General features: G+C 45.1%; 1 protein-coding gene across 10 annotated transcripts in view; it reads right to left on the bottom strand.

Moving 5' to 3' along the window:
- The window catches only part of DENND2B (DENN domain containing 2B), a 173,206-nt gene that overhangs the window by 73,572 nt on the left and 74,655 nt on the right, over window positions 1-24,979 (bottom strand). The window contains exon 1 of one of the 10 annotated variants that reach the window (XM_054523628.1): window positions 265-477. Within the exon in view, the coding sequence (XP_054379603.1) occupies window positions 265-383 (119 nt within the window). The 5' untranslated portion in view covers window positions 384-477. 10 annotated transcript variants of the gene reach the window in all.

The following is a 24,979-nucleotide window of genomic DNA, read 5'->3' as shown; positions in this document are numbered from 1 at the left end:
GCACACCAGTTATCCCTCAGCCCAGGCGCCTGCACATCTGCATCAGCCTCACCCTAGGCTCCCAGGCACCCCTCTGAACTCCCTCCCTGAAAAGCTCTATTCAGCTCCAACCTCATGAATAAAACCCAAAGCCAGCCCAGAAGCCTGCCGGCCAGCAGGGGCCTTCCACACACGCTCAGACTTGGGCAATGTCCACAAGCCAAATCATTAATCCAAAGAGACAGGGAGCAATGGGAACCAAGGAGAGGGCTTCCACTGACAGACCTTCCACTGAAAGGCCAACTCAGGCTTTCTGGGTGAAGATCCGCATGAAAATACCTTCTTTGTTCCCATGGGGTTTCTTGCCAGCTATATGCCCTCCCTCCATTCTTCCTTGAAGTCATAATCCTCTGTTGGTGACATCACAGCTGTTGATACAATAGCTAACTGTTGTGATGTCACAGGACTCAACTTTTGTCATTTTAGGTGGGGGTGCTGGGGTGGAGAATGTGACAGAGGACAAGAATAGAATACAGTTATAGAACTGGAATTCGCTTTTTCATGCTAATTTCCCTGGTAATGAAGGGCAGTGACTCAGAAAAGGAAAGGCAAGCCTCTGGAAGCAAGGCTGTGTGTAGATTCGTCTATACCAAGGGAAGGATGGTGGGGAGGCAGGGAGGAGACAAAAGAAAAGAATTTCGAATTCCAGGATTGGCCAAATATAAAGATGATCTCAGTCTGGCCAAGTCCAGGACCATCTCTTTCCCTCACCTATCGCCTGAGCCCAGAGTAAGGAGAGGCTCCAGGCTGGAACACTTCCTGGAAATTAATGTGTGGGAGGTGGTATTCTGTTGTGGACTCCCAACTGGCAGAGGGACAGACTATCAGTTTGGACTGAGTCCTAAGGACAGTGACCAGGATGGAGAGGGCACTCAGAAGCATGTCACAGGAGAAATGACGGAAGGAACTGAGAATGTTTACCCTGGAGAAGAGAAGGCTGTGGAGCGGGGAGGGTGATCATTGGCTTGGGAATTCGGAAAGGCTCTCGTGTGAAAAAGGGATCAGATGTGTTTTCTAGGGTCCCCCAAAGAGACCTCAGAAAATGAGAGACCCAGAGAGGCCAAAATGAAGAAGAAGTTTTAATTCTTAAATTCCATTTGGAGACTATCAATTCTTTTTAATTCCTTATTTCTCAATTACAGAATATGTTCCAGAGGACAAGGACTGTGTTGTTCATCACAGTGTTCCAGAACTTAAAAGGAACTGGCACATAATTGGAGCTTACTAATATTCGTCAAAAAAATGAACAAATGAGGCAATGACAATGGTCTTGTGAAGCTGCTGCTATTTATAGGGACTCACTCATTCCACAAGTATTTTTTGCACCCCCTACCACACTCCACTCAGTTACGTGCTGGGAATACCACAGTAAAGGCAGATAAGGTTAGTCCATCCCCTCACCTTTGAGATGGGCATGGGTGGCACCTAAGGTCACTTTCAATACTGAGATTCCTAGATTCTTAGAGTTGCCTAAAAAGTTTAAAACTGAGAGGAAAGAGTACCGCAAGGGCCACAGATTAACCCTCCCTTCTACTATCACCACTAGAGTCTGGTAATGAAGGGCAGTGATTCAGAAAAGGAATGGCAAGCCACTGGCAGCAACGGTGTGTGTAGACTCATCTATACCAAGGGGAGTTGGGAGGACAGGGAGGGACAGAAGAAAGAGATCTAGATCAAGCTGTTCCTTCTTTCTGAGCTGGGAGAGGCCTCTCGGTGAGAAAGCACTGCCAGACCAGACGAGAGCAACCAGGCTGGGCACTTATCCAAGTACCCCTCCCCACCCAGAGACAAAGTGGGCTCCCTCAACCCAGCAATAAAATCTGTATGGCCCAGTTAGGTAATATAAGGTATTACATATGACCTCACTTCCCTCAAGGATCTTTAATTAATTAATTTATTTATTATTTAGAGACTAGGTCTTGCTCTGTCTCCCAGGCTGGAGTACAGTGATACAATAATAGCTCACTGCAGCCTCAAACTTGGGCTCAAGTGATCTTCTTGCCTCAGCCTCCAGAGTAGCTGGGACTACAGGTGCATGCCACCATAGCAAGCTAAGTTTTTAAATTTTTTGTAGAGATATGGGTTTTGCTATTTTGCCCAGGCTGGTCTCAAACTCCTGGCCTTAAGTGATCCTCCTGCCTCCCAAAACGCTGGCATTACAGGTATGAGCAACCGTGCCTGGCCAAATGTGCTATTTTCTAATGGGGTTTGTAAACTGGTCAGGAAACAATTCCCAAAGAGGAATCAAATCTACCATCAGGTGAGCAGACCCCTTTAGTAGGTATGACTAGCAGGCTATGGTCACAGCTTATACTTTCTCCCTTTTCCCAAAGTCCTCAATCTCCCTGTAGGAAGCTTAGGGAATGTGCCTCCTGCCCTCTCTGGACCAGTCAGCATGCTCACCAAGCACACTAAAGCCACCCAAGTCACAGCTGACTCATGCCATTGCTCTTTGTAATGAGGTATGACATGTTTCTAAGCTCTTGTATATTTTCATATTTGTAGCCTACAATTAGGCATTTTTGAGGGATGTAGCTGACTAGGGGTTCTGTTCAGTGACCTATAATTATACACTCAGGCATCATGGTCAATCCAGGCAACTCTCAGGCCTGCAGGAACCTAATGGAGGAAGCCACTTGGCTCTAAGAAGCTCCAGAGAATACTGTAGTAATGTGGCTTAGAAGGACCACACGGTGCCCCTCCTTGCTGCTCTTGGAGGCACTCCCCCTATGTCCCCTTCATCTCCCTTATCACTCACTGCCTGACTCAGCAATGCCTGCCAAGCCCAAGTGCTGACACATTTGTGTATCTAGTGCCAGCAGAGGACCACTTTGAGGGACACAGTCTCCACTGCCAAGGTAACAGCAACGTAAAGCAACTTCTTTCTTTCTTTTTTTTTTTTTTTTGAGACAGAGTCTCACTTTGTCATCCAGGCTGGAGTGCAGTGGCACAATCTCAGCTCCCCGCAACCTCTGCTTCCCAGGTTCAAGTGATTCTCGTGCCTCAGCCTCCTGAGTAGCTGGGATTACAGGCACATACCACCACTCCCAGCCAATTTTTGTATTTTTAGTAGAGATGGAGTTTCACCACGTTGGCCAGGCTGGTCTTGAACTCCTGACCTCAAGTGATCCACCCGCCTCGGCCTCCCAAAGTGCTGGGATTACAGGTGTGAACCACCGCGCCTGGTCATAAAGCAACTTCTAAAAACTCCCAAAAGCGTCTCGTCTTAGAAAAAATGGGTCACACACCCCCTGCTCATGGGACCCTGCAGTCAGCTGCTGTGCCTCCGCTCTGAGCCAAGCTTTTTGCCACCTGTTGCAGTGGCCACACTGATCCTAATCCTCCCCCATGCAAATGCCTACCACCTAGCTTTACCACTATTCCCTGGCTGGGAAAGAAGGACTGGTTTAGCACAAAAAATCTGTCCCTTATGACATTTCACATATACATTTGGCTCCAATAAAACTCATTTCTTGGGCCAAGTGCGGTGGCTCATGACTGTAGTCTCAGCACTGTGGGAGGCCAAGGCAGGCAGATCACCTGAACCCAGGAGTTCAAGACCAGCCTGGGTAACATAGTGGGCTCCATCTCTACAAAACATAAAAAAGGAAGAAAGGGGCAAAAAAAGATTTTTTGATTTTTTTTAACAGCAGGTCAAATCCTGGCATTTAATCAAAGAGACTGCCAGTAGCCCACCTTGTGTAGCTGTGAAGGGCAATTGTGGCCCATGCTCAGTGCAGCATCTGCATTAAGTATGAGCCCAGTATCTAAACTACAATTACTTTGCAAGTTTCCCTTCTTCCCCAATGCAAAGTACTTTAGAGTACTTTATACTTTTCAAAAACACTTTCACATATTATCTCATTTGAGTCTACCAATAAGCCCAATAGGATTAAATGCAAAAGGTATCTTCTCCGTTTCACAAAGGAGGAGGCTGGGGCTCAGGAAGGCTAAGCGTCTTGCCCTCAGTTCACTCAATTACTAAGAGTAGAACCAGGTCCAGAATTGCTCTGCAATCTTCACAAATCAACAATTAGTAGTCACTACTTCATAGAGACATTGTAAGGATAAATGAATTAACATATGTAAAGTGCCTGGAATAGTGTCTGGCTCATAGTTAGGACTATGTTATCATTATTAACAGTATAATCACCACCACCCAGAATCCTCAATTCCAAAGCTACAGCTCTTTTCCTTCTATCCTGCTGCATTTTGTTCAGAAAACAGTTTCATCTCACCTTGAGTGAATCCAGACCTAATCCCTACAGTCAGTCTATGGAACCCAGAACTCACTGGGCTTTTTTTCTTTTTTCTAATTTATTTTAAAAATCTTTTAATGAGCAGGGTCTTGCTCTGTCACCCAGGCTGAAGTGCAGGGGCATCATTATAGCTACTGCAGCCCTGAACTCTTGGCTAAAATGATCCTCCTGCCTCAGCCTTCCCAAGTAGCTGGGATGATAGGTGTGCACCACCGCACATACTCTATCTTGCCACTCCACGAACGACTCCATACTTGTGTGCACAGGGAAGTACACACACCCCACCTTTTCTGCCAGTCTGACACTCATCTCCTGGCCTCTCTGATGGCACTTATGCCATGTTAGACACCTTTCTGTGGTTTGACCTGCAGTACATGACCTTCACTTAGATCCAATTCTTCATTCAGTTTCTTTCTTCAACAATCATTTCACAAGCACCTACCCTTTCCTAAGCCCCATACTAGAGACTTTTCCTCGAAAACATATCAAATGAAACATGCAAGAGCAGCGGGATGCACAAGGAGCAGTGGCAGCACAAAGGTGCCAGAAAGTAACCGTCAGCGGGCAGCACAAAAGATTTCAGAGGAGGCAAAGCTAAAATGGGTTTTAGAACAACTAGAGTGCTCTCAGCAGACAAGGGGAGAAAAGGACATTCCACGCTATGGGGAACAGTGTATACACAGGAATACAAAGCAGAATCATATAGAGTATGGAGTATACGATCTCACACTACCAGCATGCAGGGGCTGTGAGTGTGTGTGTGCACGTGCATGTGCACATGTGTGTTACTGTGAGATAAGAAATATATATATATATTTTCCATATATATAAAATAATGAATATATATAGATATATATCTCTATATATATATTAAGGAATATATATGTGTGTATATATATCTATATATATATATACACACACACACACAGAGAAAGAGAGAGAGAGAGAGAGCCTTCTTCCCAGTTCTGGGCACAGCTTCAAAAACCCTTGGCATTTCCCGAGGGATGGGGGTGACAGGAGCCTACTTTGTGATTCACAACAAGTCCCTCTACCATACCTGAATTTATGCTAATGAAGTGAGGATTTATTTCTTATGGTTCCAGAGGCTGGGAAGTCTTAAGACTGATGGCTGAATCTGGTACGGGCCTTCTTGCTGCAACACCCCATAGCAGAAAGGCAGAAGGGCACAACAGCACACACAAAAGAGAGAGAGGGCAGGAGGGGGCCAGACTTGTTTTTATCAGAAACAAACTCTAGCAATGATGGCATTAATCCATTCATGAGGGTGGAGCCCTCATGGCCCAATCACTCTGAAGGGTCCTACCTCTTAATACCATCACAATGGCAATCAGATTTCAACATGAGTTTTGGAGGGGACATTCAAAACATGGCATGCCAACACAGTGAAACCTCCATAAAAACCCAAAACTTCTGAGTTCAGAGAGCTCCCGGTTTGGTGAACACATCAAGGTGCTGGGAGGGTGGTGCACCCTGAGAGGGAATGGAAGCTCTCAACACACACACACACACACATACCAAAATTTTGCCCTATGCATCTCTTCCATTTGGCTGTTCCTGAGTTGTATCCTTAATAATAAACTAATAGTAATATAATACTAATAGTAGGCTTAATAGTAAGTCAACTGTTTTTCTGAGTTCTGTGAGCTATTCTAGCAAATTACCAAACCTGAGGAGGGGGTTGTGGGAACCAATCCCTCCAACTTTATAGTGAGCTGGTCAAAACTATGGGTGGCCCGGGCTTGTGATTAGCATCTGAAGTGGTGACAGTCTTGTCCCCACTTAATCTGTGGAGATTATGCCAGCTCCAGGTAGTGTCAAAATTGAATTAAATTGTAAGAAACCCCAGCTGGTGTCCAGAAAGTTTGGCAAATTGGCCAATGCGAGAGAAATAAACCCCACACATGTGGTGTCAGGAGTGTTGTGAGTAGCAATATATCATACTAACTGTAGAGTGAGCGTGAGAGTGTGGGTGTGTGCAAGAGAGAAGGAAACAGAAAGAGAGGGAAAGAAATTAGATTGGATATGGGATGGTGCAAAATGAGGCTAGGAAGGCAGGGATAGGCCTGGAGTGCCATGACCAGGAGACACCTGGGCGGCTCCAGCGTTCCAGCAACCTTACACACTGAAGCCTCAAGGGCATCTCCCTCCAAACTGCCTGGGGGTGGCAGGCAGCTGGGACAACAAACATCAAGCCTGCCTTTCCAGGGGTGAGTGGCAATCCCAACTCCTTGGGTATGCTTACAGTGCACCAATTTTCAATGCAAAATCCTTTAACAACTGTTTTCTCTCTCTTTCTGTCTTTCCTTTCCCTCCTTCTAAAGAAGAGCTGTTTATCCCTCTTCTCATTTCTGCCCCGCTCTGAGCCCTGAGTTTTAGTGCCAGTGCTTTTACACAAATCCAGCTTTACATCTTGAGTGAAATATAATTTCATAGGAATGTAATTCTGGAATGATCTCATTGAAAAAGCACATCCAGCAAAGGCCATGAGCAGACTTCAGGCCAGCCCATTCACACCCAGAGCCAAGAAGATTGCAGACCCCTTTCCCTTAAATGGAGAATGTGCCTGGGACCCAAAGCAAAGCACACCAGCTACCTAGGGATATTCTCCTGCCTACAGCCAGCCAGCCTGCCTGCCTGCAGACCATGGCCAGGGCCCACAGCAGCGACCACCATGAGCCACTCTGGCACCATACAAGGAGAGACTCAAGAGGGTGTCCAAGCAAACAGGCCTCACCCCAGAGATGTTGCCTCTGGCCCTCGGGAGGGCTCTGGCTCCATGCCATCAAACATGAGCTGAAAATATTAACACTCCCCTGTCATAGCCCCATCAGAGACAGAAGAGTATCCAGAAGCCCAGCTGCTAAAGATCCTCCCCACACCTACCTGCCTTCCTAACTCTCTGAAACCCAATTACCATCTGACCCTATTGAGAGAGAGTCAGAAAGTGGGGTATTTGACACTGAAACTAGATGTCAAAGCCAGGCCCAGCCCAGTCCAGCAGAGCTGAGGCAGAGCAGAACTGGGGAAGAAATAATATAGCCTGATGGACACTCAAAAAATCCTACTGAAAAAAATCACTAAGTTGGAATCTCTGGAAAAAATGTCCTCATTCCAAATCTGTTCCCCACCCCCAATGAGTTCTCATAAAATGGACCAGAAAAGGAGGGGAAAAAAAACTTAATGGCTTGCAGGGTCTATGGGAACTCTCTGTACTATCTTTGCAACTGTTCTGTAAATCTGAAACTATTCTAAAATGTAACATTTATGAAAAATAATGGCTTATCGCTGTTTCCTCTGTAAGAAACAATGGGAAAAGCATGATCTTTGGGTATGAAACTCTGCCTCTACCCGCTATGAAGCTTTGGATACATTGCCTCCCCTCTCTAAGCTTCAGTTTTCTCATCTGTAAAATGGAGAGAACAGTTCCAACCACGAAGTGCTGTTGTGCAGATTGAGTAAGATAGTGCATGCAAAGGACTTACCACTGCTAAAAGTGCTTTCTTTCTGGGCAACAGCAGTTTCTCTGCTCAGTCAGCCTTCACGTTGGGTTCTTGACAACTGCAGCTGGAGACCCTACCTCCACCCTTCAGCCCTACCTGTCTTTATGACTAGCAGCCTCTTCCAGAAACGGCAGGACACTTTAATCCCAAAGCACAGTAATCACCCGAAAGGCCGAAGGCTGCCTTATAGCAAGTTCTGACTAGTGAAAGTACACCTTTGTTGACAGAAACATGCTCTCCTTCCTGCTTTCTCTTCCTCCATTAGAATCTAGAGTCACTGCCATTAGCTGAATGACTTTCCTAAAGGTTACAGGGATCCATCAGAAGGAAAGCCAGAAGCTGACAGAGTTGGGCTTCTGACAGAGAGGAAGTGTGCTCTCAAAATCGCCACAGAAGATTCTTCCCCTTCGGTAGCACCACTACCATCCACCATCTCGTCGCCACCACCCCAACTCCTGGCTGTGCCCTGCTCCCCATCCTGGCCCCAAGCTGGGCTGATAAACTACAAATCCACAAGTCAAGGGGCACAGCAAGTTCCCCAAAACCAAGACATATGTCTCAAGGCTGGGCAGGAAGTTGCCCCCAGGCCCTGAAGCCCAACCCCGGAGCCTCAGCCACCTTGCCTCTTGTCTACAGGATGATGTTACTTGCTTCTCCCCTGGGGAGACTGAGATGAGTAGGCAGTCTAGGAACCCTATCTAGGTCTTCTTATTTTTTTCGTTTTTTTTTTTCACTTTTTTTTTGAGACAGAGTCTCACTCTGTTGCCTAGGCTGCAGTGCAATGGCGTGATCTCAGCTCACTGCAACTTCCACCTCCCAGGTTCATGCAATTCTCCCGCCTCAGCCTCCTGAGTAGCCAGGATTACAGGGGCCCACCAACACACCTGGCTAATTTTTGTATTTTCAATAGAGACGGGGTTTCACCATGTTGGCCAGGGTGGTCTCGAACTCCTGACCTCAAGTGATCCGCCCACCTTGACCCCCCAAAGTGCTGGGATTACAGACGTGAGCCACCGTGCCTGGCCCCCATCTGGGTCTTATAAGTGGATAGACTACAGACCAAGGAAAGAATCAGGTGAAGAAAGGTATAGCTGTGATGTCGTGTTATCTCCTTGAAAATCACTCACAAGAATGTTGGATACTTAAAAAAACAAAAAACTCTCCCAACACAAAAGAGAAGTCCAATCTCACCCTGAAAATTTACTGTCCAAATAAGGGAGCAGTCAGTGCTAGAACAGTCAGGCTGTTCCAATTCCGAAAAGCCCTGGGAGAGACGCAGTTCCCGGGCTTCAGATTCCACTGACAGGTTGTAACCTCTCAAAGCCACTAATGGGCACATTCTAGTGGCTAATTCCTCTGACCTTCCAGATGGCTGGGTTGGGGACACACCCCAGCTGAGACCCAAGGACATCGGTTCCTGGCAGGGAGTATGCAAAATCTCAGCAGCTCCAACCAAGCCAGATAACAGCCCCATGCTCAAGGACGAGCTGCCGGAAGCAGGACCCAGGAGGAAGACGTCCTTGGAGCCATTTCTTTAACCAAATAAGAGCCAAATATAGCCAAATATGAAGAAACAATGTCATTTTCTTTGAAATTTTTCTCCACTTCATCACCTCATACCTAGTTTACTGCGATCGTCTCTGGTTATATAGAGAGCACTTTATCCAGTGCCAGCCCATAGGAGGCACTAAATAAATGTTAAACAGTATTACTGTATGACAAGCTCCCCTTTATTCTTCTACCTCCAGTCCTCTCTGCTCATAAGTGACAGACTAAGCATCCTGGAATGTCAGTATCATCATGTCATTCTTCTGGGCTCCTTAACTGCCAATCACACCAAACTTAGGTTCCCTTAATTGGTTCCAACCAATCTCACTTTCCAATTCTTCCTTCCCTCTTCAGCCAGCCCTGGCCCTACCTTCAGCCAGCCCTGGCCCTACCACCCTCCCCAGACCTGCCCACACAGAGATACACAGACTTGCACATGCACACAGACGTGCGTGCACATACACACACACCCCTACCTCTCTCCAGGCAGGACACCTTCTGCTCCAAACATGTCCACATGTCCATTTCTGCCCCATGTTTCTGGGCTCAAATCACTGGCAGCCTGGAGTGCTCTCCTTCCTCTCTGCTTATCCAATTCCTAGTATGCTCCAAGGCCCATGCCAAGGTCCCCTGAAGCTCAGGCTGAGAAGCCATTCAATCCACAAACAATGACCAAGCACCTGCCTTGTGCAAGACACTAGCCCAGTCACTGAGGACACAGGAAGGAAAACAACACAGTCCTACAGGCTCCTGACTGGTGGGAGGGGCTTCAACATGAACTGCCCTGCTCACCTGAACCATGCAGGCAGCAGAGTCAACCACCAGACATCACAGGCAGCTTGCTGTGACACTTGTAGGGGTAAGGTGAGGGCAGCGCATGAAACCCAGCTAGATGGGGTCTTCTTACCTTTCAAGACTTCAGCCTTTCAAAGAAGCCACCAGGGCCTAGCGGCTTAGAATATATTCTATTATAAGAACCTTCATTCTCTGTGACCACCTTCGGTAGCACTGCCCCATCTTGCTTTAGAATTTTATCAGCTAGGCTGGGTCCAACCTCATTCAATAACAGCCATGGTCAACTACCTCTCCTTAGGGCCAGGCACAAGCCTCACATCCCTGCCCTAAGCCAGGGAACAGAGAGAGAATGATCTTCTTAGGGGTTCCTAGGCCTGATGCTACTTGACTACAGAGATGATGGGGGTTACATGAGAACCAACCCTTAGGCCTCTTCAGGGAAAAAGGGTAATCTGCAATTCTCAGACCATAGGAGTAACTCCACCCTTCCCTCTCTTATTTAAGAAAGCTTATGAGAGAGTGAGTGGGCTTGCTATTATTATAGATATAATCTTGCATACCTTCTAAATTATAAGAATAGGTAACCCATTTAAGTTTACTTTGGTCCTTTAACTCCTGTAGTAACAAATGCCATGTGATACATGCCTCACATCTAGTTCTAAGCTGCTAGTGAGTTACAGCGCCTGGAGAGAAGCAGCTGCTGTGAGCTTCCAGTGTGCCACCACCCCCCAGGCACCCCACCTTGGATAGCCAAGAGGGCTACCTGGGTAAAAACAAGATCCTAAGACAGACTTGTAAGCTCAACCCAGAGGGTAATCCTAATTCATTTCCTCCTGCCCAGGGGAGACAAATGTTGCTATATCAATGACTGGAGAAAAGGCCCACATATTTTTCATGTCTCACCCTCAGACTGGAGTGGCACCTCACTGCTTCTAGAAGATTGGAACTATTACTGACTTGGTATTCATATGAACCAAAGGTACTTCCTGTTGGACATTCCTTAGGCCTGTCACATATGGTCCAAGAAAGCAGTAAGATGGAAAAAAGAGACCAGCTAAGAGCTACTCCAAACACCCACACCATCAGATGATCATCCCAAGTGTCAGAATCTGTGAATCAAGTACTCAAAAGCTACACACATTGGGAGTGCTCTAAAATTCCTATCAACACAGTTATTCTTTTTCCCAGAACCAGGAGAGGCTCTCTTGATGTAATCTTAGATACCAGGGAATATAATGTTCAACCCAGGGAAAAAAAAGAGAGAACACCTAACCCATCCCTACTTATATTTCCAGCAGTGGAGACTCACAGTCTTCCTCATCATCCATCCTCCCTGTAATCTACCTGAACCTCAAATCTCTGAATAAGCTTATCTCACATGTGACTTAGCTGTTGCTTTTTATAGCATGAACTATTCAGCCTCCTACTAAGACCATCTTTTCCAGAGAGGCTGAATGGGTCTCAGTCTCTACTAAGGAAGCTCACATCCTTCAGGAGCTTACCCAAAACAACAGTCACATATTTAGGCATGCTGGCTTGTTCAGCTCAGGTCAGCCAGAAAGGCCACAGCAGCTGCTGACCAGTACACCACATGTGAGCACTAATGGGGATCAATGAGTCAAGCCTTGAAAGGGCAGAACAGAAGGAAAGAAGTTACCATTGGCCCTTGGATCACCAGCAACTAGCTCGAAAGAGTCTGCCTAATGAGGACTGCATCCAGCTGTAACAAGCACCTAGTCTTTGAAGCCTGTGGCATCCAGACAGTATCACTTCCTACTTGACTGCCTTCAGGGGGCCTCCCACACAGCCACCCCTTACACTACACCCATCTCCAAGGCTGAAGAGAAGACCTAGGGCACACTATCTTGAGAGGCTTAGCCACACATTTCAGTCCCCGTCCACGTCCACCCTCCCCCTGCCCCTGACAGCTCAAATATTCAGTCTCCACCTATGTGTCTATGTGCCTGTGTGTCTGTGTTTTATTTATACTACCCATGTCTGTTGTTAGCAACAGAAACAAAGTACTTTAAGGCAGAAAAGGCAAGTCTGCCAATTGGCTTGCTGCTCCCCGCCTGCTTCCAGCTCAGGGAAGGGCTGGTAAATGATCCTTCCAGCTCCAATCTACCATGTGTGCCTACAGCTCCCACGTACCCGGGGGCTGGGAGGCATGGTGCCAGTTTGGCCCACATTAGTCACTGCTGCATGGGATGCTGGCCATCACCTCTCTCTCTTCTTCCCTGGAGGGCACACCCTGAACACCTGATTCTCTCACCTGCCTAAATGCTGATTACTGTCAAAAGGCAGAGTTTCAGAAGCCAGAATTCGAGAAACCCATGGTAAAGATGAAAGGGCAGTGCCTCCCCAGACTCAGACTCTGGAGAACTAGCCCAGGCTAAGTTTTACTTTCACGTCTTTCCATTCCCACTTCAGTTTTTCTGCTACTGATAATCTTCCAAGTTCCAATTGCAGGCTCCCTAATAACATTGACAGTAATTATTGACCACCACTTTGTTTTAGCTGAGAGAACAAAACATGAGATGTGATTCTTACATGTGGGGAGCTCACAGACAAATGTAGGGCGATGAGACACAACAGCAAACGATGCAAGTGTGGGACACAAACTAGAAAGACAGGACAATGGGGTGGTGGAGGGGACAGAGCAGCTCTGGAAGAGGCTTCTGTGGGAGAGGAAATGTGAGCCAGACTGTAAAGGACAAACAGTAGCTGGACAGAACGAGACAGAAGACTGTTTGAGATGAAGATTGAGACTATGACTCAAGGTCCCAAGGCAGAGAGAGTGGCAAATATCACACCCATAGTGTTTTTCTCACATTCAACTGAGGCTCAGCCCTAGCAGGTATGGAGGAAGGAAAGTGGTGTAACTTGGTAAAAATAGAACCCTCCCCTCTGGGTTACCATGCTCTCCAGCCCCTCTGCACCAACCTCTGCCAAGAGCATGCTCAGGTTTTCCTTTCTCTTTCTTTCTTTTTTTTTTTTTTGAGACGGAGTTTCATTCTTGTTGCCCAGGTTGCAGTACAATGGTGCAATCTCGGCTCACCGCAACCTCTACCTCCCGGGTTCAAGTGATTTTCCTGCCTCAGCCTCCTGAGTAGCTGGGATTATAAGCATGCACCACCACACTGGCTAATATTTTGTATTTTCAGTAGAGACGGGGTTTCTCCATGTTGGTCAGGCTGGTGTCGAACTCCTGACCTCAGGTGATCCGCCCTGCCTCAGCCTCCTGAAGTGCTCAGATTACAGGCGTGAGCCACCGCGCCCGGCCAAGGTTTCCTTTTTCTGTGCTACTCCAAAATCCTCTCCCTTGCACGTCATGGAATGCAGCCAGCCTAACTCCCTAAACTCAAAAACGTCCCATTGAAATTCCTGGTACTCAAGGCTCCTGCTCCCACGGTAGGACAAGCTTCAGGCTCCCCCAGGTGCAATATGGGCCAGGAGCTTGAACTATTCCTCTGTTGGCCTGGGTCAAGCTGTGAGTCTGATTCTTTTCTCGCTAGAGCCGGAGAAGGGGGCAAGTATGAAATTGTAACTATGGTTCCTGGAAGCCAGGACAACCATCTTTCCGTCCTTCCATTCATACTTACAGTCATGCATTCATTCAGCTAATACACACCAAACATCAACCATGCATAAGCCAATATGTTTAGTGCTGTTTGGACACCAAATGCATCAGATATGGGTCCATCCTCAAGGAGCTTCCACTCTGTAGGGTGAATACAATAGACATATAAATCTCATAAATACCAGGAAGACTATTTTAAGTGCCATTAGAAAGATGAAATTAAGTGCCACTAGAGAGATGCCATTAGAGAGATACAATGTTGAAGCTTAGGTAGAAGGAGATTACTTCCAAATAAAGGATCAATAACACTTTACAGAGAGGGTGGCCCTTGTGCTAGGCCTGGAAGATCAAATGGCAAAAGAATACAGGGGTATTCCTAGAAGAGAGAACCACATGCACAAGGGCTTGGAGGCAGGAAAGCAGAAGACATATGAAGGACAACAAAGTGTTTGTCAGTCTGATGGGAGTTTAATTGAAAGTAGACCAGGGAGAAAGAGAGTTGGAAAGACAGAGACATGTCGGCTCTTAGAGGCCTCTGAGAGCCAAATTAGGGATCTTAGTTTTTCTCTGGGGAATCACAGAAGTTTTCTGAGAAAAGAATGATGGGTCAGAGATTATGCTTCTGAAAGATGAAGCAATACTCAGAGGTCTAGGGGCTATGGCAGAAAAATCTGTTCAAGTGGTCCACGAGGGCTGATGATCACAGGAGGGACAAGGGAGAGAGAGAACTGAGGTAAGCAGCAAGTGCAGGATGAGAATTTCTGCCTTTGAAGTTCAGGCTAAACAGAAAAATCAGTAGGCAGTGGCCAGGGAGGCTAAGAGGCTACACAGGCAGAGAAGAGCTGGAGAGCCAGCTCTTGGGAGGCGACAGAAGGAGTGGGAGGTGGAAACGGACAGGAGACTGGGGAAGGGAAGGGAATCTCCGAGTTCAGCATCCTAAAAGTGAAACTGCTCCAAGTGATAAAGCCAAAGGTACCCGAAGAGGAATGAAGATGAAGTCCTTAGAGTTGGAAGGACAGAGGGACTGTGAGGCCAGAGCATTGATGGATTCTCAGTATGAATCCTCAAATCCTAATTATGCCAAAAAGAGGACATATGAAGAAGGTTGTTAACAGTTAGCCTGAAGTCAATAGGCAGGTAAGGGCACCAAGAGCGAGCAGAGGAGGGACTAACTTCTCATGGGAAAGGCTGCCAGCCAGGGCTTGGAAGCAACATGGGGAGTTCAGAGGAAGAGTTGGGAGGAGGTGAGGTGGCTTCACTGGAGAGGGTCACAAGGAAAGTAAGATCTTCAGGGAAAAGCCAGCTTTTGGCTATAACAAAGAGGTAGGAATGTTCTAGGAAAAGGCACCAAAGAAGGGGCAATACCACTTTTTGTCTATTACACTGGGCAAGATGATAAAACTATTCCCAGGGTCAGGCAGGGTGTGGCAAGCTGGGCACTCTCATATACTGTTGGATGTTCTGTAAACCAGTACAATTTTTCTGGAAAACAATTTAGGAATACACACACACACATATCCTTACAAGGATAACCTATACAAAGTTAAAAGATAAGCCACAGACAAGAAGAAAATAATTACAAAGCACATAACTGACTAGTGATTAAAAATCAGAATATATTAAGAACTTCTAAAGGAAAAAGACAAAAACCCAACTGAAAAATAAGTAAAAGATATGAACAGAGAATTCAAAGAAAATAAAATATTGCTCAATCTCTTTGATAAATTGGGAAAATGCAAATTAAAGTGATGAGATATTATATCATACTTAGACTGGAAAATACTGAGAAACATGGGATCTCCAAGCATTAGCAAAAATAAGGGGAAATGAACACTTATATACACTGGTGGTAAACACATACAACTACTATAGAGAACAATCTGGAATTACCTAGTAAAGCTAAAGAATCATACTCCCCACCACATCACTTCCATTCCTAGGTAGCTGGCGTACACAAACTCTTGCACAGTCATTACAATAGTGTCTGTGATACATAAAAATTAGAAAGACTTTAACCATTTCTCACTGCCATATAATGGTGCATTATACACCAATTAAACCGAATGATTTTATACATGAAAACTTTTTTAAAATGACCTTGAATGAAAAAAAATCAACCTGCAAAAGGATGCCTGCAAGAATAGTATCATGTGTATAACATTTTAAAACACAATACTATACATTATTTATGGACACACGTATGTAAAAGGATAAGATATACACAGTAATGAGGCTTTTATCAGTATCAGGAGGAGGAAAGGACTGCAGAAAGCTTTAGTCATATTTGTCCAATTTCTTTTCCTGAGCCTCCAAGCATGAGTACATATTCGTCAAACTTAAAAAAAATTTATGTAACAGATCTGAAGCCAATAGGGTACAGTGTTAATATTTATGAAATTTGGATGATGGGTACATAGATTTTTATTATATTAACCTTTTACTTTTCCATATACTTTTCCAAGTTTTAAAAGATATTGTTGGCCGGGCGCAGTGGCTCACACCTATAATCACAGCACTTTGGGAGGCCAAGGCAGGCGGATCACGAGGTCAGGAGATCAAGACCATCCTGGCTAACACAGTGAAACCCCATGTCTACTAAAAATACAAAAAAATTAGGCAGGTGTGGGGGCGGGTGCCTGTAGTCCCAGCTACTCGGGAGGCTGAGGCAGGAGAATGGCATGAACCCGGGAGGCGGAGCTTGCAGTGAGCCGAGATCATGCCACTGCACTCCAGCCTGGGCGATAGTGCGAGACTGTCCCCCCCAAAAAAAAGATACTGCTAAATAATTTAAGTATATTACATACCTTTCGAACCAGTAATTCCATTTTTAGAAACTTCTAGCAATAACTATCCTGAAGTTATACAAGTAGGCACAGCTATACAGATATGTAGATATTTGCCACCACATACCATTTTTTTTTTCAAAGAGATGGGGTCTCACTCTATTGCCCAGATTGGAGTGGAGTGGCACAATCACAGCTCAACGTAGCCTCCAACTCCTGGGTTCAAGTGATCCTCCCACCTTAGCCTCCTGAAAAGCTGGGACTACAGGCATGTAGCACCACACCAGCTAATTTTTTACTTTTTTCTGGAAATAGCATCTCACTACGTTGCCCAGGCTGGTCTCAAACTCTTAGCCTCAAGCAATCCTCCTGCTTTGGCCCACATAGCTTTTAATAACAGAAACAACCCAACAGTCCATCGTCAGGTTAACTAAATAACAATTCATCCATACAATGTAATTCTATGCAGCATTAAACATTATAGAGTAGCTCTATATGTACTGTCTGTGGAATATATCCAAGTAATATTAGTCAGAAAAGTAGGTTACAAAATATAAGTGCAAAATGATGGCACTTTCGGGGAAAAAGCAATATATGTTAACACATATGAAGAAGATCCCAAAGGACAAGATACACCAAAAATTAACAATAATTATGATATAGGGGATTATGTGACTTTTACTTTCTTCCTAATATTTTTTGTTATTGTCCAAATATTCCTCAACGAGCATGTATTTCTTTTATTAGAAAAATCAATAAAGTTAGTTAATTTTGCACAAAAAGAAAATAAGGACGATCTGGTAATAGCAGATGAGTTTTACTTGAAATAATGGAAAAGGTAAGCAGAAAAAGAGGGAGATTCATAGACACAAGTATAACAAAAGCTCTACCGAAACGAAGAGCCGGGAGGAAGAGCAAGGCTTAGAGGTTTTCAACCAGGTTGGGCATTTTCAGCAACAAGAACAAAGAAGGCAAGAGGGAGGAGGTCAGCTGGGAGAGCTGTTTGTGACTGAAGGGCAGAGAGTACAGACAGACTACACAGTTCTCAAATTCCATACAAAATTTTAATACATTTTTCACTTCACAGATTCTGAACCTGCCACAGGACCAGCTCCTTTGGTGCAGTGTGAGCGAAGGAAAGATTCTTGGGTAGTACTTCATAAAGTCTGTCATAAGATCAGCCCTAGAGGAGGAGACTTTTCAGATCCCATCCCTCATACACATTCAGAAGGCCAAGGAAACACCCTTAGGATTGAACTATGATAAAGAAGGTGACCAATAGCCTGGACAACACAGGGAGACCCCATCTCTACCGAAAAAAAAAAAAAAAATTAGCCAGGCATGGACAGGGAGGTGCATGCCTGTGGTCCCTGCTACTTGGGAGTCTGAGGTAGGAGTATCACTTGAGCCCAGGAGGTCGAGGCTGCAGTGAGCGGTGACTGTGCCACTGCACTCCAGCCTTGGCAACAGAACAAGACCCAGTATCAAAAAAAAGAAAAAAAAAAAAAGGGTGACAAAGGAGACAAATGCAACGACATCACAGTGGCCTTAGTTTAGCCTACACAACCAGCAACTCTGTTTCTCTACAATTGGTGAGATAATGAGAAGCTGAAGAAACAGATGGCTAGGTGCGGTGGCTCATGCCTGTAATCCCAGCACTTAGGGAGGCCGAGGCGGGTGGATCAACTGAGGTCAGGAGTTCGACACCAGCCTGGCCAACATGGTGAAACTCTGTTTCTACTAAAAATACAAAAATTAGCTGGGCGTGGTGGCGCACACCTGTAATCTCAGCTACTGGGGAGGCTGAGGCAGGAGAATGGCTTGAACCTGGGAGGTGGAGGTTGCAGTGAGCTGACATTGTGCCACTGCACTTCAGCCTGGGCGACAAAGTAAGACTCCTTCTCAAAAAAAGAAAAAAGAAAGAAAGAAAAGAAAAGACACAGAGTGAGAAAAGTGGGCTGGTAAGCCAGCGGGTAATCATAACCCAATCTTGTGTTTAGGCAAATACGAAACATCTACAACTTTAAACTAAACAGCAAAGTAATGGCTGTGTGGCCACCTATGATGCAGCATGGATGTTCTACTGGCACGAGTCTTCTTTCTGGATATAGTACCCCCTCTAACACAGCCGCCACATGGTAGAGTAGTTGCTAAGGAGCCATAGGAAGGTACAACATCTAAGATGCCACAGGTGTCCACTGAAATTCTGAAATTAAGCCATCCTTTTACCACTAGGCTTTTAGACTTGGACCTCATCCAAGGAGCTGGCTGCCTGCACTTTCACAGACCGTCAGCTTCATCCCCAGGCCCCAAATCCTCAATTTGCCCTACGTCAATGAAAAACCATCATCAGCTTTTCTTTACATTAAAAACTGATTGTGATCATAGCAGTTTTTCCTGTTTTCTGGGATCACTGCTGCAAAGAGGAGAAGTCACAAGACTTTTCCTGGTGACACACACGCAAACTCTTCTGTGGCTGAAATTCCCCTCACTCTTCCTGCCTCTAACCAAAAAGGAGGATACAGACCAAGGAGCACTTCATGAAGGTAGTCACCTCCCTGCCCTGCTGTTTTTCACCTTCAGGAAGAATCACCCCCTCCCAACTAGGACCTCTCCCTGGTCACTATAATCCCATGATTTGTAATGTGGGATTCATTCCACAAAAGCCCAGGGCTGGTGTTATCTAGGAGTGATGGAAGTCATTTCCAGATCATGGGCAGTTGCACAGATAAGGCAAAGGGCAACTCCTGCTTAGCATGTGTGACCCAAGAGATGACAGAGAAAAGAAGGGAGGAATGCAATCCTTCACCTGGTCCCTCAGCACTGTACATGGAGTGTACAGTGTACATGGAGGGAAAGGCCAATACCTGATACTTAAGAAAGAATTAACTGTTAGGTCAGCCCCCTTCCCTCCCAGGGCTAGTATAAGGATTAAACAAAATAATGTTCTAATAGAAGCAAGAATACAAGTTACATGGCTCTAACTTGGCTCCAATTTCTAGCTGGTAGGAAGTCAATCCTTTTACCTGTTTTCCAAAGTCTATGGATCTGCCTTTAGTTGGAAATACAGAATATAGAAGATATTATAGAACTCGGGGTCTTGAATTACTGTCCAACTCTTCACAAAATTCCATCTGAAAGAAGTGATATTTAAGGAAGACTGTCTAAGACTGATATAAATCCATGCCCCTGCATATTTTAGGCTCCATTTTCTAGCAGATCACCTGAAAGCTACACAGATGTCATTAGCTCAGCTCCTCACAGAGTGGTTTTCACTAAGTTGCAATTTCATGTAAAACATCTGCATTTTATCTGCAGTCTCTGTGAGAGCTATAGAAGACCAAGACTGCATAAGCACTGGTTATAAAAATAGCAAGGAAACTGTCGCTGTAGTGGTAAAAACAAGAAAAAAATAAATAAATAACACATACTTCTTGGTTTAAAAAAAGTAAAAATTACTATTATATCATTCAGTATTGCCTTACATATCCATATAAATTTCATTAAAATATAAAACTCATTTAAAAAACTTTGTCCTTTGAGAAAGTGGTATGTTGACTGCCAAGGAGAAGGCCATTCATAGCAATCACGTTAATGAACAGGATTAGGAAGGCCAAGCACGGTGGCTCATGCCTGTAATCCCAGCACTTTGGGAGGCCAAGGCAGGAGGTCTCTTGAAATCAGGACTTTGACATCAGGCTGGGCAACATGGTGAGACCCCATCTCTACAAAAAGTTTAAAAATTAGCTGGGCATGGTGGTGCACATCTGGGGTCTTAGCTACTCAGGAGGCTGAGGTGGAAGGATCACTTGAGCCCAGGAGGTCGAGGCTGCAAGGCTGCAGTGATCTGTGACCGTGCCACTGCACTCCAGCCTGGGCGACAGAGCAAGACAATGTCTCAAAGAAAACAAACAAACAAACAACAAAAAAACAAGATTAGAACAGCTGCTTGCCCTTCTTTTCTTTGGTGCTGATGTTATTTCTGTTTCTATGTTATTAACATGACTAAGGCCTCTCTTTACCAGTTATCTACTGTGTGCCAAGCATTGTTCCCAGGTGTTAATTATGTTAATTCATTTAATATTGTAACACAATCCTATGAGGTAAATGTTACCAATTCTATTTTACCAAACAGGAAAACCAAGGCCCAAGTCATACAGCTAGTAAAAGGAGGAGCCAGAATTCAAACCAGGACTGATTTCAAAATGCTCACTCCTTCCACTATGCCATGGAAAGTACAGTAGGGTGTTTTTATGTCAACTACAGCCAGACACATCAATTTTCTCTTCTGACAAGACACGATATAAATCTGAAGAAACAATGTATATGAAAATATGCTATATGCTATAAGGCAAGATTTATATGTAAGTAAGTATCATCAAACTCCAGGAGAAGACGCGTAAAGCAGAGCTGACAGTTTTCTTTTTCATTTTTTTTTTTTTTTTTAAGAGACAGGGGCATGTTTCCCAGCCTAGGCTGGACTTGAACTCCTGGGCCAAGCAATCCTCCCGCCTCAGCCTGCTGAGTAGCTGCGACTACAGGCACGTGCCATCATGCCAGGCCAGAACTGGCATTTCTACTGCACACACACCAGCAAACTCAGCAGGAAGGGAACTCTAAACACAGCCTAAGAGGACAACTTTTCTCTCAACACTAAAACTCATAAAAACATGTAAGCAAGTGTGTGGGTCAGTCACTCCCTTAAACACAGGTATCTGGCAAGATAGTGAAAAATCATCCCACGTCTAGCGTCCATGGGCACAGACTCCTGTTTGCTTCAGAATCCTGGAGGTGCTGGCATTTGGCCGGGTAGGCCTTCTTTCCTCTCAACTCCCTTTTAATCTCATCTCCTTCAGTGATGATCATTCTCAAAGAATTATTTCAAGAGACACTATCTTTGAGAAGAAGAATTATTTCAAGGTTTAATTTCTAGCTCATCTACAAATCCACGACTTTTTGAAATCAAAGCTCTCCAAAACTCTGAAACCTACAATGTGCTTCTTTCCTATAAGTTTGATGGCTATTACCTAAGGAGACATGCATGCCTTCCCTGGTAGTTTAGAGACAAAGTTTGGAATATGATGTGCTCAGAAAAGGGGTCACTCTACCTTTAGTCCTGGGCATCAAGGGCTTTCTAGATGTTTAAAAGGGAAGTGGTCACCAGCAGCAAGAAAACGCTGGGGTGGGTTCTCTGGACCACTGCTTCACTCAGGGACAGCCACCCCTTCTCGACCCAACCCATCCAAACCCTGTAAGTGAAGTGTAAGAATGCAACACAGACCTTCACAAAGACTACCTACCAAAACAAACCCCAACCAGAAAAGCATTGGGGTTACTATGCAAAGGGATCCCTCAGGGATAAAACAGGAAAAGGGGCTCACTGCATCTCCTCTCAAGGGCTCCTGCTTCAACCCCACCTATGTATCACAATTCTTTTCCTCTTCAGTATTAACCCCCTACTTCATTAATTTCCTCCACTCCAACCAGTGGGCAGCAATGTCCAACAGAGCACAATACATTTAAAACTGTTTAAAATGGTTGTCTTGCATTTTTCTCACCTTGTCTTCTTCCACCACTGGCTAAGCTTTCAACCGATTCCACAGTGCCCCAGCTCTGCAGTAAAGCAACTACCCCATGTCTTCAAACTCTTCACAGAATCATGCACCATCTCCTGCCCTAACACACACCAGGCTCTCCCCGAGGGCGCTCTCTCCACCCTGGCAACTTCAATAGCTAAGTGGATGGATCCACTCAAAACTCTTAGCTCACAACTGATTCCCTGACATCAATTCCACTTCCACTTGAGTCACTCACACTTTTGCACAAACCCTGAACCTTGGACTACCCATCTCAAAACCTTGCCCTCTACTGTCTGACCACAATTTCCCTTCCTGTCTATCTTTTGACCATTCACTACCTGACAGCTGCTCTCTGACCTTGGCCAGGCCTCTGTTCCCTTAAGCCTTTTTCCTAGAGTATATCAGCCACCTCTTGGCCTTTCCTTCTGCCAGTCCAGGCTGAAATCCGTGATTCATCACAAATGGATCCATCTCAAATCCACAGCTCCTTTCTCTTTCCACTGTACCTACCTAAAAAGCTCTAATTATGGTATTCTCCATTCCTTTGTTAGCACACCTAAAAATTGCTAGTCAGATACCACACATCTAATACACTTCTGAAAGGCCTTTTGGAGATACATTCTGAAGCATTTATGGATGAAATGGTATGATGCCTGGAGTTTGCTTCACAAAATTCAGTGGTAAAAAAGGAAGAGTAGTGGACAAGAATAGAAATAAAACAAGCTAGTTCACGTGTTAACAGTCATAGTTATTAGTCAATAGTTACAGATAATGGTTGACGCTGGATGATGGACACAGCAGTGGTCATCTATTCTCTCTATTTTGGTTATGCTTGGTATTTTCCATAACAAAAAGTTTAACAATAAAACAATTTACGTGCAAGATTAATGGGGAACAATGCCAAAGGTCACACACAGATTACCTGCTAGTCACAAAATGAAAACTATAATTTCACGGTGGAGAAATTTAGCTGATCCTACCTTAACCAGTAATCAAACTTAGCATCAATAATAATGGGCCAGCCAAACATCATGTGCCTCTGATCTGCTGCATCATTCATAAAGGGTTGTTTTGTCCCTAAAATGCTTAACTTAAATCTAATCAGGTCTCTAGATCTAAGTTACAGTTTATAGAATACACAGGGGAGAGAGGAAGAACCTGAACAATACCCCAAAGAAACAATCAGACAAATCCATAATGTGAAAAGTGAATTCATGTTAAGAAATAAGAAGTGTCTAAAACTGAACTCCCAGCCTGGGCAACACAAGAGCCTCATCTCTACAAAACATAAAAAAAAAATTAGCAGATTTAGCAGAGTATGGTGGCACATGCCCGTAGTCCCAGCTACTCAGGAGGCTGAGGCCCCCACCATCTAACTAAAACTATCCAAGAAGACCCTGAGCAAGAACCCCAGAACCAGGCAAGTATTGTGGTTTTAAGCCACTATGTTTTGGGGTGGTCTGGTAGGCAGGACACTGGTAAATCCAGCCTTTCAAGAGCCAGCCCTGAGACCTGTCTCTGGAGTCTCATCTTGACACTCCTCACTCTACCCTGCCAAGGACAACAAACATGACCAACTGGGACTTCCCTGTACACTCTCCACTTACAGCTTCACTCCTGTGTTTGTGCATGCAAATCCTTCTACCTGGAATGCCCCTCCCTGCCCTGTCTCCTTATAAAGGAACTATGCCTCCTTCAAAACTGTACCAGCACCATTTCCTCTGTGAAACCGTGCCCTCCTTTTCCCCACTCTCCTCCCACCAGTAACTCAATTAATACTTTCCTCCCAGTGAAACATCTAGGGTGGCATAAATTGCAATGCAGTATACTGGCTTTTCATATGTCTTGTCCAATAAACTATTAAGTTCCATGAAGGTAAGTGCTATATGTCTGTGCGCTGGTCCTGCAGGGGCCTAATGAATGTATGCTGATTGGAAGTGGTTTCTCCTGCTTCCTTACTTAGCCTATTTCTACTAAAAACATTTCTGGGCCAGGCACAGTGGCTCACGCCTGTAATCCCAGCACTTTGGGAGGCTGAAGTAAGAGGATCACTTGAGCCCAAGAGTTCGAGACCAACCTCGGCAACACGGCAAGGCCCCATCTCTATAAAATTTTTAAAAAATAGCCAAGCATGGTGGTTCGTGCCCATGGTCTCAGCTTCTCCAGAGGCTGCAGTGGGAGGATCACTTGAGTCCAGGAGGTAGAGGCTGCAGTGAGCTGTGATAGCATCACTGCATTCCAGCCCGTGCAACAGAGCAAGACCCTGTCTCAAAGAAAAATTCTGTTGAAGCCCCTGGCTGATGGAGCAGAAATTATGCCCGCTAAATCCTGCTTTTCTCGGTCTCCTAAACTCTAACTTTTCTTTTCCGAGTTCGCAAGTTCACAACCCTTGGAAAAACAACCCTAGGTTGATCCAGCACTAAAAGCTGCCTTTTAAAATACAGTTAGATGGGACCTGACTAGCTTAGTGTCTGGGACATAAGTAGGTACTCAATAAACATTATTTATTTTCCTTCTCTCACTTCAAAAACCTTCCTGAATCTGTTCGCAAAGCAGCTCCATTTCCTCACACCTTTCAAGCTGCTCTTCTCCAAAAGCCACACCCTTTCTGGGTCTTAATACCTGCTTAGACTTTGGCCTACTGCCTCTCCTCAGTACCAACTGCCCACCTGCTGCCACCTCAGCCAGGGTGAGCTCATCAAAGCAGGTAAACTTTTTAAAGGAGAAGCTTCTACGTCACAAGATCTAGGTCCAGCGTGTCAATACAATTGCACATAGGAGGCACTGGAAAGTTTTGTAAAGGGGATTCATGCAACTATCCCCAAACATTAACAAAAGAAATCTGGTTGTGTCGTATATAGGATAAGAGAAAACA

This window comes from Pongo abelii, chromosome 9, assembly GCF_028885655.2.
Source record: "Pongo abelii isolate AG06213 chromosome 9, NHGRI_mPonAbe1-v2.0_pri, whole genome shotgun sequence".
NCBI classification, from domain to species: Eukaryota; Metazoa; Chordata; class Mammalia; order Primates; family Hominidae; genus Pongo; species Pongo abelii.
Note: the sequence above shows the minus strand (reverse complement) of the source record. Positions and strands in the feature narration are given on the sequence as shown.